This window comes from Truncatella angustata, assembly GCF_020726525.1.
Source record: "Truncatella angustata strain MPI-SDFR-AT-0073 chromosome Unknown BKA67scaffold_6, whole genome shotgun sequence".
Classification (NCBI taxonomy): Eukaryota; Fungi; Ascomycota; class Sordariomycetes; order Amphisphaeriales; family Sporocadaceae; genus Truncatella; species Truncatella angustata.
In genome coordinates, this window is record NW_025763386.1 from 2,628,870 (window position 1) to 2,643,878 (window position 15,009).

Below are 15,009 nucleotides of genomic sequence, written 5' to 3' on the forward strand. Positions count from 1 at the left end.
AAGGGATGGTTGTAAACTAATTAACTTGCACAATCCCGCTGTATCGATTAACGGAGAGTAGCTTAGAAACTTACATGTTAACGCTCTGATACCCATCCCTCGTTTGAGTCCATCTCTACTTGGCTTAACTGCTTAAATGACCAAATCATCCGTTTTGGGTCTAATCTCCATCATTCGTCATACTTTCTGGAGTTTCATATCATATCTAATTGTAAAGCAGCACAAAGAGATCGTGTCGTCTGGGATAAGTTTTTTATATTACGGGCTGTTCTTCCCATAAGTCAATATATGCCCAAAGAGTTGGGCTGATTTATATTGGGTTGAGCCTTAACCAAGACCGACTCGGTGTATATATACAATATAAAGCGGTATATAAAGACAACTTACATTTTAAATCATTTTGTTATAAACCTATATCGTGATTTATTCTTGGTACAATATTACTAGCATTAAATGCGTGGAGTGTTACACTTAATGTTGAGATGTCCTAGCCAACCATATTGCGGACTTTACCAGCCACATGTCATCAAGCGTACTATTACCCATCCTGGCTACATCCTGATACTTGACCAATTTTTCCATCAATCCACGCCTCATAACCTCGTCCTGTTCGGATACTTACCGTTCGCTGCCCTAAGCTGTCGGTCTTAAAGGTTATGTTACACCAGATTAGGAGATTTACAAACTATGGGAAGTGATCTGATATCCGAGGTGTGAGCCTCTCTTGCTTTCTTCGACGATAACACGCTTCCTTGTGCTGCTGTGCCAGCAGATCCGCCAGAATTCGAGGACTATAGAGATACAACGCCATGAGGCTATAAAAATTACCCCTTCATATCGCCGGGATAGCAACAGTCCGGGTGTTCTGGAACTTCGGCTACGGATGGAGTACCTCTTAAATTTCAGAATCTAACCCATCAGGGCTCAGCCACACTTCTTCTTATATGCACTTTCTTCACTTCCTTTTTGACTGCAGCGTACTTCTGTTCTGAGTTCGGGGTACATGAAAGCCCTAATATGTCTTTTTACGGCCTTGTATCTATGAAACTAATAGTACAAGCTGTTCAAGATCTCCCGATGTCTGTCTAAAACGGTACTGTATGATAAGAACTAGTAGGCTATAATCGGTCTTCGCTCTTTCCTAACGGTGAATCCGACAGCCCCGCTGAAACCCCTTCGCAGAGGAACGAAATGGTCCAACATCCAAGTTAGGTACAGTGACCTGGTTCATATAATAACTATGATGACTCGCATTCTAGGTCAAACTAAAATACTTATCACCTGGGAAGTGAAGTAGGTCCCAATCTCACGTGCCTGAGTTGGCCTGAATCCTTAGTAGATGAGCAGGCGTCTTCAACACTAATAATATATCATCAGTCCCCCCCCCCCCCCCCCCCCCCCCCCCCCCTTCTGACCAGATCGGAATCTAATTGTAATTATCATTCAACACTGTTTAGAAACCCCTCTGCTATGACTTAGATGATCGGTAATTTCATTCCACTAGCCGTGGTCTTGCGGTCTTTGTTATTAGTAATAGAGTCTATTATGCTATGAATCTGTCAAGCTCGATGACCACTAGACTGTCTACCATTAAACTACTGCACATTGAGAGGATGAGTGTAATAAAGATCGTATATTACAATTTGAGAGGAACAGCCACGTCCGTGCCCATTCGTTAACAAGAACAATTTATATGCCATCACACTAGAACGTAAATATAACACTAAAATTTGATTACATTGTTCATACGAACTGCGCTAATGTGTCTTACAATGATACTATATGACCATGGCGGCTGCAAGCGCAACAACCGAGACTAGGAGTCCAGCGACGCCTAGACGTCCAGCGCCGCTCGCGCCGGTAGGTGTCGATGTCGCCGCAGTCCCCGAAGCCGTGGGGGTTGCGGTGGCGGTGGCGGTGGCGTTGCCAGATCCTGATCCTGATCCAGGCTGGCCATCAGAGACCACGACTCGGTTCGTGACACTGTAGTCGGAAGGAATTGGGGATTGAGCCTGGATGTACGACGTGAGGACATCAGCCATCAGATCCAAGAGCGGCGCATCAATTTCCTCAAGGAAGTTGTCTCCACCGCCTGTCAGGAAATCGATGGTGACGACGTTGTAGTTTTTCGTATTATCCAAGGCTTCGTCGCCAATGGTGACTGCAACGAGTTGGCTGCCCACCTCGTTGTCCGGGTTGTACTCGATCTTGATATTCTTGCTGACCTGCAACAAAGATCCAACCTCGTCGCCAGTGAACTGGTTGACCTTGCTGACAAGACCCTCGAGGATCTTCCAGAGAGTCTCGCCCTTATATGTAACCTCAACAATGGCGTTACCAAAGGGGAATGCGGTGAGGACTTCGCCACGTGTAATGTCGCCTACATCAATGGTTGCGCGCACGCCACCTCCGTTGATGAGAGCGAAATCGGGGTTTCCTCCACCGTCGAGACGGTATTGGTACATGGCACTAGGGAAATACGTTAGACAAGTTGACTGAGAGCCAGGGATGCGGGCAAGGGACTTACTCGGACATGAAACCACCCAACACACACTCCTCACTGTAGCACTTGCTTTGGTCAAGCTCGACGTTGGTCTCGCCAACCTTTTCAGCAGCAAACTCCTCGAATGGCTTTCTCCAGGCGTCGACTTGGGTCTGAAGGTCCTCATCCTGAGCAGTAGTGTTGGTCAAATGGATAGGCGCACCATGATAAGCCAAGATTTTCCCTTCTGCGTCATAAGTCACGTCAATGTAACCTAGGTACTCCCCCCAGCGATAAGCTGTGACAATAAAGACCTCGTCGCCGTCCTTGTTGGTTTCGATAGTGGGGTATTTACCCTCCGCGTCCTTCATGTCACCAAGGAGAGTGTGGGAGTGTCCTCCCATGATCAGGAAGAGACCCGAGGTCTCCTGAGCGAGTTTCTTGTCCACATCATAGCCAATGTGCGTAATCGCTGCGATGCGGGTGATGTTCGTGGTGCTCTTGATGTGGTCAATGGTCTTTTGAACGGCCTCAATGGGGTCACTAAAAGTGGTGCCGTCACCGGGACTGCTGATGTCGGGAGTCTCCTCTGTCGTGACTCCAATTACAGCCAATCCGTACTCTTCAAAGATGTGGTAGGGCTTGATGGTGGAGTTGAGCTTTTCGTTGTCAGACACGATGTTTGCCGACACGATGGGAAAAGTCAAATTCTTCAAAAAGTCGCCCAGTTCGTCGTCGCCACCGTCGAACTCGTGGTTTCCCAGAGTCATGGCATCGAAGCCCAATTGATTCAGAGTCTCCGCAATCTTCTCGCCCTTGTAGAACGTGTAGAAAAGAGTGCCTTGAAACTCGTCTCCCACATTCAGAAACAGACTATCTTCATGACCGGGTCGCGTCTCATTAATGACTGTTTTGACACGAGCATAGCCACCATAACAGCCCTTCGCTGGATTGGTACAATCCGTACCGGAGGACGAGAATTCGTCCAAATGTGCGTGCACATCATTGATGTGATAGAATGAGATGTTGTAGTTTCCTTCACTGTCAATGAACCGCTTGGAGAGTCTACTGCTGTACAGGCTGTCTTCAGCAGTCGCCAGACCAGCAACGCCGGCGATTGCGAGCGAGCGTAATGTCACCATCGTGAGTCGTTACAAGCGAAGGCTGATCGGCAGAGACCGAGGGTAATTGGAAATGGAAGAGTTGATTATCCTGTGCAGGGAGCGGGGATCTGAATCAATATGTACTGCCAACTGTCTGGACACTCAAAAGCTGATCCCACAGCTTATCAACACCCTTCAGGTGGCCATGACCATTGCATCCATCCCCGGTCAACAAAAACAACATCGTGCACTTATCCAATATTTGTAAGGTGTATCGTATCTTCCCTGAACAGCAAGGTACCGCATGCGCCAAGTTCGTGCGGCCTGACAAGCCTGGTGATACCGCAAATCAGAACTGCACGTGTGTCTTGGCCACCGGCGTTAGCATCTTGGCTTACTGATTGGGGACTTGGCAAAAGCCAGAATCCAGCGGAAAGCGTTCAGACACAGGCGAATATCTAGCCTTCTCCCGGTGCGAACGCCCGCTTTTGTTGTAAGATCCGGGACTCGGTCAAGGTCAAGACAGTGCTCGGAAATGATAGCCTCGTGGAGAACTGCTATGCAAGCGAGGCAGAGGCAGTAGATGTGCTCCAGCCGCCGTTCTCCGATGGCACTGCGTAACGTGGCTGGTTGGTACGGTGTGCTGTGAAGATTATTATAGGCAATTGTCGCGGCGGTCAGCGGCGGAATTCATGAGAGTCCTCTTGTTAAATCTGCCAAAACTGTCAATGTCGCAGATATCTATCTGATCTGTTGCTGGTGATAACGCTAAGGCCGGCCCATCGAGACTTCTTGCGGGGAAGATGCTAACCTTGCAGTATTCCGTAGCGTGTCAGGTTGCAAAAGCAACCTGCAGCACAAACATTGCTGCGACCACGAATGACCATGACTTCCATGACCTAATGTCCATCCCTGCGTAGCGAGCCACCCTGTATGGCGAGCCAAAACGAACGTACTTCACTTTTAAAACAACCTCCACCTCGCCCCCATAAATGCAACTGCTTAAATTTGTATGAATTCGATTCTTTGACTTTTTTAGAAGCCTTGCGCCATGTCCTAAGCAAAAATTACGACCGCGCCGTCGCGTAATCGCATAGGTTAAGGCCATTATCTCTCCGTCGCAGCATAAAACTCCTCCAACACAACCCCACTACCAACCTCTTACCACTCAAAATACTCATTTAGAGACGGCAGTAAGCTTTTCCATCCCCAATCTCATATTAAAAAGTCATGATCAAATCTGTAGCTGCTGTGGAAGGGTGCTTCATACAACATCGGCATACCGATCGGTACCTTTGGATGGAAAGGGCCACGATTATGGCTAGCGTCAAGACAGGGCTCCCCTGTCTGGAGCTGATAACGTGTGGCGGTATAGATACCCCAACACGTGATTCCGTCAATCCCTACTTAAACGAAACCGCCGACCAATGTCAACGCGCTTGAAGGTATTGTTAAGAATGATTCTGATGCTGACTTACAATCTGCAACAGCTATGACGTCTGCGGCAAACCAGGGATCCCACAGCAGTTGCCACGGGAGGGCATCCCAGAGCCGTTGCAGAATATTCCATGGCGGTAAGTCCGTAAATCTGTCACCGCACCAAACCGCATCGACAATAAAAGGCACATTCCTATAAATATAAGTGTATCACCACTTGCATCTTATAAGTTATGGGCTTATATAAGAGGACTGCAGCTAAGAGCTATAGCTACTTACCCTCATTACATGTCTTCTATTTCTGCAACCTTCTATTACCTGTGAACATTGTTACTTGGTGGAAATGCGTAGGACTCTTTTCAAGACATCTCGGCGTCTGCTTTTCAGGGCTGGTTAGGGAGCTGTCGTATCTGCAATTATTATTAGACGATCATGCATTGCCTAGCTTCTAGACATTAACTTGCCTAGCTTCTAGACATTAACTTACCAATAATGTTCTGGTTTAGGTCTAGTATAATTTTATGCAGTGATTGAACGTCGTGATGTTGGGATCCTAGGAGTGCCTTGAGATTGTCGTAAGCGCGTTGATAATATGTCCTCGCCTCGACTGGTCTACCCTGTTTCCCTAATAAGGCCCCAAAGCCCCACATTGTATTGATTGCTGGCCGATATCTCGCGATATGTTGGGGCCCTATAGCCTTCTCGTACCCTCGAAGCGCCCGTAAGTACATCTCCTCCGCCTCTTGTATCTTGCCTTGGGCTTTGTAAAAGACACCTAGGTTGTTAACCGTGTCGAGTGTCGACGTATGATCCGGTCCCCACGCCTTCTCCTTCCCTCGAAGCGCCCGCAAGTACATCTCCTCCGCCTCTTGCATCTTGCCTTGGTCGGAGAAAAGGATACCTAGGTTGTTGACTGTGTTGAGTGTCGACGTGTGATCCGGTCCCCACGCCTTCTCGTACCCTCGAAGCGCCCGCAAGTACATCTCCTCCGCCTCTTGCATCTTGCCTTGGTCGGAGTAAAGTGCACCTAGGTTGTTGACCGTGTCGAGTGTCGACGTGTGATCCGGTCCCCACGCCTTCTCCTTCCCTCGAAGCGCCCGCAAGTACATCTCCTCCGCCTCTTGCATCTTGCCTTGGGCTTTGTAAAGGAGACCTAGGTTGTTGACTATGTCGAGTGTCGACGTGTGATCCGGTCCCCACGCCTTCTCGTACCCTCGAAGCGCCCGCAAGTACATCTCCTCCGCCTCTTGCATCTTGCCTTGGGCTTTGTAAAGTGCACCTAGGTTGTTGACCGTGTCGAGTGTCGACGTGTGATCCGGTCCCCACGCCTTTTCCTTCCCTCGAAGCGCCCGCAAGTACATCTCCTCCGCCTCTTGCATCTTGCCTTGGTCGGAGTAAAGTGCACCTAGGTTGTTGACTATGTCGAGTGTCGACGTGTGATCCGGTCCCCACGCCTTCTCGTACCCTCGAAGCGCCCGCAAGTACATCTCCTCAGCCTCTTCCATCTTGCCTTGGTCGGAGAAAAGGAGACCTAGGGTACCGAAAGCCCATTCTAAGCCCTCACCGCTATCTTGCATTATGGCGCAAGACTTTATGGCATGTGCTAGTAGTCGTCTTTGAAGTAGCCAGAATTGAGCGTCTTCCTGGGATGGAACACGTGAGGCTATGCACTCTATCGCTAGTTTACTAAGACAGTCATCCCAATGCTGATTCAGAATGTGAGTTGTCCAAGAGTGCAAACATGCGTGAATACTGTATCCCCTTAACTCGATCACGTCTATACTAAGACTATGTGGCTCGACAAAGCCGTAGTCATGTAGTATGCCCATTGCGCCATTGAAGTTTAGCTCATCATTTAGCTTATACATCCACGATGGGACGTCGTCTCCGTACGACTGGAGGAGTTCGAACCACACGTCCTCGTTGTCAAAATAAGCCCACCATTGAAGTATACGGGCAGCCAGTGGATTTTGTTCCAGCACTTGATCGTATGAGACCCGCCACGTAGAGGAGAGTGTGCGGTCTTGATATGATCCTAGGCTTGGAGTGCTTGAGTGAAGCCTCGCCCACGACCTCTTATATAGGCGAAGATAATCACTGGGGCTAATCGGAACATGCCTAAGGTATGCTCCAGCTGTGGCAAGAGCAAGCGGAAGCCCGTCAAGCTCCTCCACAAGACGTCTAGTATCCGTGTCTATGGTCGTAATTAGTCGAGCCTAGCAATTTGCGAGAACCTTACCATCGTGCAAAACGTCTCGGCCCGACATCGTGGACAAGATTCTGAGACAGTCATCCATTGATTCAAGCTTTTGAATTCGAATACGATAACCTATATCGACTTGTGATAACCGCGTCGTGATTACGATCGAGCCTTGGTACGATATGGGAAGAAAACAATGAATATCGACCCCTATGTTATTGGCGTGGTTGGCCAAACTCGGATTATCGTAATTGTCGTAAACTATAAGCCACCTAGTGTTACCCGGCAGGCTGAGCCATGCCTTAACCGCTTCGATCACCTCCCCGTGGTCTTGTTGTAGATTAAGTGCACTTAGGTAGCTAGCATCAGGGTGTTGTTGCAGAATCTGCCTCGCTACTTTGGTGAAGCTCTGTTGAATCGACGCCCCGTCTTTGATATTAAGCCAAAACACCGCAGAGTATTCGTCTCGGTACCTCTTCGTATATGCTACGGCAAGCTGTGTCTTGCCAATCCCACCGAGACCGTGGAGAACAACGACGCGGCGGCTGCCGTCTGAATCTAGTGTTCTGCGCATCTTCGCAATTTCGCTCTCTCGTGCGACGAAATGTTGAGTTTCGGGAACCTCAGACAGGCTAAAGGATACAGAGAAATCGTTTGCACGGGTTCCTGACCATGTTAATCTCTTGAGTCTGCCGTCCACAGGTCGCCAAGGTCATCTTACCCTTGACCGCTTTCTGGACCTTCCTTCGTAGCCGTTCTTGTGCCTTCTCTCGACCTTCGCCATAGATGAGTGGCATGTGAACGTCAAACATCCCAAGCAGTGAATACACCATGTCCTCCTCAACTGTTGTTTCGCGGCCGCGCACCCATGCTTCTCGTTCTGCGATAGTAAAGTTGGACAAGGGCGTACCACGGAGCGCGCTCGTAGGAATTCCTGTAACGTCGCGTATAAAGGGCTCCAGTGATTCTTTGTCTCCTAACGAAACCCCTTCCTTTGAATAGAAATCGACTGTTGTTGGGGCGATCAGTTCTTGCAGCGTCCACCCACGTCGGAACCATCGACTATCTCGAAACGCATCCTCCCATGGCGTGACTGGTTGCTGTTGATCGGAATGCCCAGCGCTGGAGACATCACTCAAGTAGACGTAACATCGTTCCGCATCGCGGTACCACCGGAACATGCTGTTGATCGCAGTCTGAAGCTTGATGCTGTCCGATTTGTCGATACAGCAAGTGTCGACCCAGAAGTATCGCAGCCCATCTCGCCTCGCTTGCTCAGCACAGAACTTGATCTTCTCATAACCCTTTTTCTGCTGCCAGTCGTCGGGTATCTTCGCGAGGTCGTCAAAGACTACCTCGTCGGGCCCCCAGGTGTGGGACAGGATCGCGTATGCGGGAACTTCGTCGGGAGCGAGGTCGGGAGTAAGGCTGTAGTTACCTGCATCGTCGCGCTGTAACACTCGCATCGCAAGGTAAGAAAGGAATTACTGAAAGATCCCTAGGACTGATAAAATTCTGTTTGTCTGGATGGCCACAGTTCATAGGATGAGGGAGGCATTATTTCCGTTGTCGCGAATGTACTGATCAGCCAGGCTTGCACCAGGCTGCAGCTGCGGGGTAAGGACGAAGACTCAGTGGCAAGGCTGCAAGTCGCACAAAGCAAGCCTTCCGTTGATGCAGTGCAGGCATTCTCTGTGATTTGCATGACGCCGTTCTCAAATCGCCATACTGAGAATCGTAAACATTGTAGGGAAAGGAAGCAGCAGTGCATTCGAGCGCCCGCAACGGTTTCAACACCGCGGCCCCACGCTGCACCCGTATTACTGCCGGAACTAGCTTCTGACATTCTTGGTCGCGGTAAGCGGAGGTACTGTCAGCAGTTGCTTACAATCAAAAGGGGGCAGAAATGGACCTTGCTATTTCCTATCTTGCCAAACTCGCGACACCCACGCGCCTATTACTGTATCATATTTCTTCTGAACAATACTTTTGACATCGGGCGGTGGATTCGTTCTAACGGGGGATTGACGGAATCACGTGTCTATATCTGTACCGCCACACGTTTGTCAGCCTCAGCAGGGGTGCCCTGACTTGCGCTAGTCCTTTTCCATCGACAAGGTACCGATTGGTATACCGATGTTGTATGCATTGCCCTTTCACTGCGGCCACAGATTCGATCACGACTTTTGAATATGAAAATGCGGACCGGGGGGTCAGAAACTGTCCTGTGATGAGTATTACGATTGGCGAGAGCCCAATGGTGGGGTTGTATTGGATAGGTCGTGAATAGCGACGGAAATATGGTGGTCTCAAGCTACGCGATTACGCGACGGCGCCGATGATATTTTTGCTTGGACTGGGGCTCAAGGTGTCTAGATAGCCAAGGAATCGAATTTACACAAATTTGAGCAATTGCATTTATTGGGGGGAGGTGTAGGTTGTGTTAAAAACGAAGTATCTGCATTTTGGCTCGCCATACAGGGTGGCTCGCTACGTAGGGGTGGACGTTAGAATTGCCTAGGTGCTGCCACTCGAAGTTTGATTGCAGTTTATCAGGATTTACTGGTAAGAGCGAGTCTGGATCAACGTAACCCATGTGAGTACAATTCGCACCCTCACTTTCCACAACCAATCAGACACGGAATGAGCTAGTTTAAAACATGCCTCAATTGTTATCAAGTATGATGCGAGACTGCATACCGTGACCTGTCATCAGAAGCATCGCGTTGAACAAAGACAGTAATTTTGTAAATCTAATTTACCGTACCGCATTCGAGACAGCCGGCAGATGCATGCTGACATATAATGGCCAGAGACTTCATTGCACGCAGGAACCGATCCCCCTTTCGTGTTGCGCAGTAATATCACTAGCAAAAGCCACACGTGTCGTCATGAGAAGAGCAATCAACCTCCAAACGATTGGACTATTGTATCAGAAAAGCATGGGTAGATGACAGGCGGGCGAAAGACGTTATTATACCGTGTTGCATCGGCGCACAAGGTGACTACTCAGCGTGTTGCTTCAGTTCAGAGAAATACGAGAGACAGCACCGTCTCGTGACATCATTGTATACGAAACTCGGCAAAGATGACCCGCGTCTGCCACGGATAACGAAGACATAGTCTCATAGTGGAGGGGATGTGCACAGATGTTATCGGTCCGGTAAGATGTGGTGCATGATCGACGAGCGATTGGCGATGCTATTTCGAGGATGAAACGGTTTTGGCGGACGGCGCTTGTTTTGTCCACCAGCACTCCAGTCAACGTTAAAACGGTAGCCAGCACTCCGGCTGCGCAGTCAACGAAAGCGTAGCGGATACGTATTTACTGGTGCTGAGTGTCCCGTAGAGTTTGGGGGTTGTTACTCTCAAACAGAATACATGGTCATTCTAGCTTTGTTCTGACAAGCTTCTTATGGCGGATGGGTGCATGGAAGCAGCTTTCCATCTCCCTACGACGATCCGAAAATATGGCGAGCTAAATCATTGGTGGTGATTGTTTTCTCCCCATGTGTCTTGCATGCTGTCGGGCCGCATGTCCTGGGAAAAGAGACTTTGCAGTTCGCTTAAACCTAACAGGCTATACCTTCCATGGCAGGTCTTGGATGAGCGTTATACCTTGGCGTTGAAGCTTGCAGATCCTCATGGTAGCGAAAAGCGCCACATTGTTCCGATTTGCTTTCTTGGACCACTTGAGCAGAGGAGAGCTTACTGAATGAGTTCCTATGTAGATTAATACATACCGACGATTCGAGCGACGAATGCCCAGCGTTCTCCCCCTTGGGCTAACCTCAGACTTGCTGCAAAAGCAGAAGGTTGGCGCCATTATGACTCGTCAAGCACTAACATGGCTTGAAAATACAAGCACAAGCCGGAGATATAGCTTTGAATGGGCCGATTGTCGCGGTTGCATCTCAACCCCACCATGTCCAACCACTGGAGGACAAGAGATCCCTGGTGAACGCGGAGAACAACCGACGGCCACTCAATTGGGCTGGGACCTGCGATCGGGTTGGCCAAGCAGACTCTGGAACATGCTGCTCAAAAACTGTTGGTGAATACCGCGCGCTTTCGGAAACACTCCCGTCGAGGCTGAGCAGATGCACTTGCTGTAGATACGACAAACCAAGCGATGAAGGTGATGATCCGTTTGAATGACGAGATATCGTACAACTGACACGAAACCTGAAAACCATACGAGATGTACGGATCCGTGGCTAGCACTCTACATAGTACCCCGTATTAAAATGACACGCAATTCTCGCCCCAACATCCAACCACTGCCAGCCTCTTGAGAATACGCTGATTGAACTGAGCGCACTTGTGGCATCGCTTAAGGGAGAACTCCATTGATAACCTGCATCGTAGCCCCCCATTGAGCTAGGGGACAGGGGAAAGGTATTATCCCACCATCTCCAGGATCCATCGACAGAGCTACGCCGATATCCACCATCTCGCCATCGACTTTACCTGCAGCAACGAATCAGGCACTGAGACACCCCGCCATTTCCTGCTCAGGTACGCTAACACTTGCATGCGCTTTGCAGGCGCTTGCAGCTTGTCCCTGCTTCTGGCCCTGGCCATTGACACCCTCCATCTCGAATGAGAGGAAAAGAGGTGCGAGACTTGAGAGATCCATTTCCGAACTTGGAGGTCAGGGCTGTCAGGGTCTCAATTGATTTCTATTGAATCGCTTCGACGACTCGTCCGAGACTACAACTTTCTGAGGCTTGCCCCGACTCGACTCTGTCTATTTTATCCACCATTGGCGCTCACTACTGGAGCTTTTGCCACCTTGTATTATATTGCATTAAAGCCGCCCCCTGACCCAGATTCGGGTCAGAAATTCATCATTCACACTCTGGGAAGTTTCCACCTCGTATCTCCAGTTAAAGGCAAGAATCTCCACAGCGGGTTCAGCAAGAAAACAAAACAAGCATCAGACGTCACTGCTACGGGTGCTACAGTAGCAGCTCAGGCGTTCGTTCCTCTGTTCTTTTGGCATTGAACCGAACCGGAAACCAACCTCGGGGGACAAGCTCCTTTCTTGCACTACTCAATAAAAGACTCCATACATATAGTCATCCGTCAGCCGTCAAACCTTTTTGGTTTTGAGTTCAACCGTACTCGACCACGTTACACCGTTGCCAGATTAGAGACGACACGCGTTTCTTCCGTATACGTACTCACTAATCTCGGGACACCCCAAACCCACTGGCCTGATCTACTCTCGCTACATTTCTGGACCCAAACTCAAACCCCTGGCTAGGCCCCTAGCTTCAAAGCATAGCCACGCTGATAACGATACCGTTGAAACATCGACCATCACGGGTTGTGTGTGATATACAATTGGCATTCCGGCGAATTCTGTCCTGTCCTGTCCTGCCCTACCCTTGACGGCGATCGAATCAGATCAGATCAGACCTTTTGAATTCTGATTTTCTAAAGACAAGGAGTCTCCGGGATCACCTTCTCACAAGTTCAATTCATTTGTTGCGAGCACAATCACAAAAACCCCCACCACTATACTATCATGGGTATCACAAAGAAGTTCGACAGAGCCTTCCAATGGGCGGGAGAGAAGATGGGCCAGGAGGCCAAGACGAGCCATACAGATGACTTCAGGATGCTCGAGACTGAAATGGCCCTTAGACATGAAGGTACGCTCCCGTCCAGCCCCCAATATCCCCGGGAGTTACCATGGCGGTGGTGACACGATCCTTTTCGTTTTGTATGCATGGCGCATGCACGTCAGCCCCGCGAGATCGGGGATCTGGACCTGGACCTTGGATCCTGCATATGACACATTACGATTGTACTAACACGCACCGCCTTTGCAGGAATGGACCGACTCCAAAAATCAATGAACACATACACCAAGTCACTCTCCCGACGATGCGAGAGCCACGAAGACAAAGACAAGGGACTCCCTGTTAGCTTTCTAGGAAGGACCATGATCAGCCACGGTGAAGACTTCGAGCCCGATTCAGACTTCGGCAACTGCCTGGTCGCCATGGGCCAAGGCAACGAGCGCATCGCTGGCATTCAAGAGACCTATGTTGCGCAAGCTTCTTCATACTGGCTCGAGGGCTGCGAGCGGAACCTGGCCATGATGAAAGAATATCAAGCTGCCAGGAAGAAGCTCGAGAACAGGAGACTCGCGTACGATGCCAGCACCACCAAAGTGCACAAGTCAAAGCGTGAGGACTTCAGACTAGAGGATGAACTCCGAGCAGCCAAGGCCAAGTACGAAGAGTCGTCGGAGGACGTGTACCGTCGCATGCAAGACATCAAAGAGGCAGAGACGGAAGCCATGCAAGACCTCACCAATTTCCTCGATGCTGAGCTCGAATACCACGAGCGCTGTGCCGAGGAGCTTCGTCGTGTGCGTGCAGCATGGCCCGCAGCTGCGACCAGTGGAGTATCAGCCAGCAGAGGTGGTCAATCCGAGTATGGCTTGTCTCGCCGCACCACTCGTCCGAGAAGTAACACAGCTCAATCATACGGCGAGCGCAACGACCGCACTGAACGATGGGCAACCCGACAGGATATCTACGAGGACCCAGAGCCTGCTCCTGAGCCAGTCCGCATGCCCATCCGCTCAACCCGTCAAGTCAGCAGCGGCACCACAACCCCTGCTGAGCCTCCCCGTCCTGGCTTTAACCGTGCTTCGACCCATGTGGGCACATTCGAGGGGCCCCGCGATAGACCAAGCTACAGAGAGCCACCGTTGCCGCCGCCATCGCAAGAATCGCTTCGCAAGACCCCCAGTATTCCTAACGCTCTCAACGTCCCTACCAATGTTGGCTCCCTGAGAGGCAACCTGCGACCCATCAGCCGCGTTCAGACCAACACAAGCAACAATGGAGATGTTTTTGCAGATGAATATGATACCGCTACCAGCAGCGGAAGCCCCGAATATGATCGGAGCGAGAGCCCTGCAACTAGCTATGGCAGCTTGAGTAGAACGACTAGTAACACTTTGCTCTCAGCCAAGAAGGCACCACCGCCGCCCCCCAGCCGTGCTAAGAAGCCACCGCCACCCATTCCTCAGAAGCGGGACATCGCCTACTAGAACTGGAGATCTCGAAAGATGTATATCGTCTTGTGCATAGTTATGCGTCTCCCGGCTCTGGCCCTGTTCCATTTTGGCACTAATGTGTCTGTATGTGTCGGATTCTAGAAGTCTTACTGTTTCGTCGCAGAGCACTCTTGGAAGCACGTTTTGTTGGAAGATGATATCCAACTATATGTTTTCTGTTCGGTCGCGAAATACCTGACACACAAAAGTCTGTAGAATTTATTGCGCATGGTGTTGGGAGTTTATCTATGGGCGCCGGCAATCAGTGCCGTTGGTGCTTGGGGTTCGAGATTTAATATCATTATGGGACTGGTTCCTTTGGTCTATCAACATACTATACTGTCCCTGGCCCACTGTGTGATCTTTGCGTAGTGTTATGGCACGCCTGACTCGTGCACATTATCTAGACCTCTCGTGAGGTTGAAATCGCAGAGGAATTTCGAGCTTGCAGGCATTTCTGATACGTTCGCTTAGTATTGACACACGCGGCGCCTATACAGTCGGGCCACATCGCGTCGTCATTCTGCAGCATCTGAGGCTCACCGATTACTAACAGTCATTGATCGATTCCATGAGCGAAAATACATGCATCATACTGACAGTGCCATGACGGACCCGTGGAGGTTAAGATTGCAGTGAAGCCATTCAACCACTTTGCAGGGCTTTAAGTTGCAGCAGACGCATCCTGGCTATGGTGAAGATTGGG

The 15,009-nt window shown here is 50.0% G+C and overlaps 3 protein-coding genes across 3 annotated transcripts; 1 reads left to right on the forward strand and 2 right to left on the reverse strand.

Moving 5' to 3' along the window:
* Positions 1-1,778: 1,778 nt before the first annotated feature.
* BKA67DRAFT_593801 (putative 5'-nucleotidase) lies at positions 1,779-3,624 on the reverse strand (the record flags this gene model as incomplete). Its single annotated transcript, XM_046104978.1, has 2 exons — positions 1,779-2,469; positions 2,528-3,624. 2 exons carry the CDS (start codon positions 3,622-3,624, stop codon positions 1,779-1,781), a joined length of 1,788 nt encoding a protein of 595 aa, XP_045956551.1.
* A 1,862-nt stretch (positions 3,625-5,486) lies between these two features.
* BKA67DRAFT_521281 (uncharacterized protein) lies at positions 5,487-8,688 on the reverse strand (the record flags this gene model as incomplete). Its single annotated transcript, XM_046098262.1, has 3 exons — positions 5,487-7,216; positions 7,262-7,888; positions 7,944-8,688. The coding sequence occupies 3 exons, from the start codon at positions 8,686-8,688 to the stop codon at positions 5,487-5,489; spliced, it is 3,102 nt and encodes a 1,033-aa protein (XP_045956552.1).
* A 4,067-nt stretch (positions 8,689-12,755) lies between these two features.
* On the forward strand, positions 12,756-14,297 carry BKA67DRAFT_521041 (uncharacterized protein; the record flags this gene model as incomplete). Its single annotated transcript, XM_046098235.1, has 2 exons — positions 12,756-12,882; positions 13,063-14,297. 2 exons carry the CDS (start codon positions 12,756-12,758, stop codon positions 14,295-14,297), a joined length of 1,362 nt encoding a protein of 453 aa, XP_045956553.1.
* Positions 14,298-15,009: the final 712 nt, after the last annotated feature.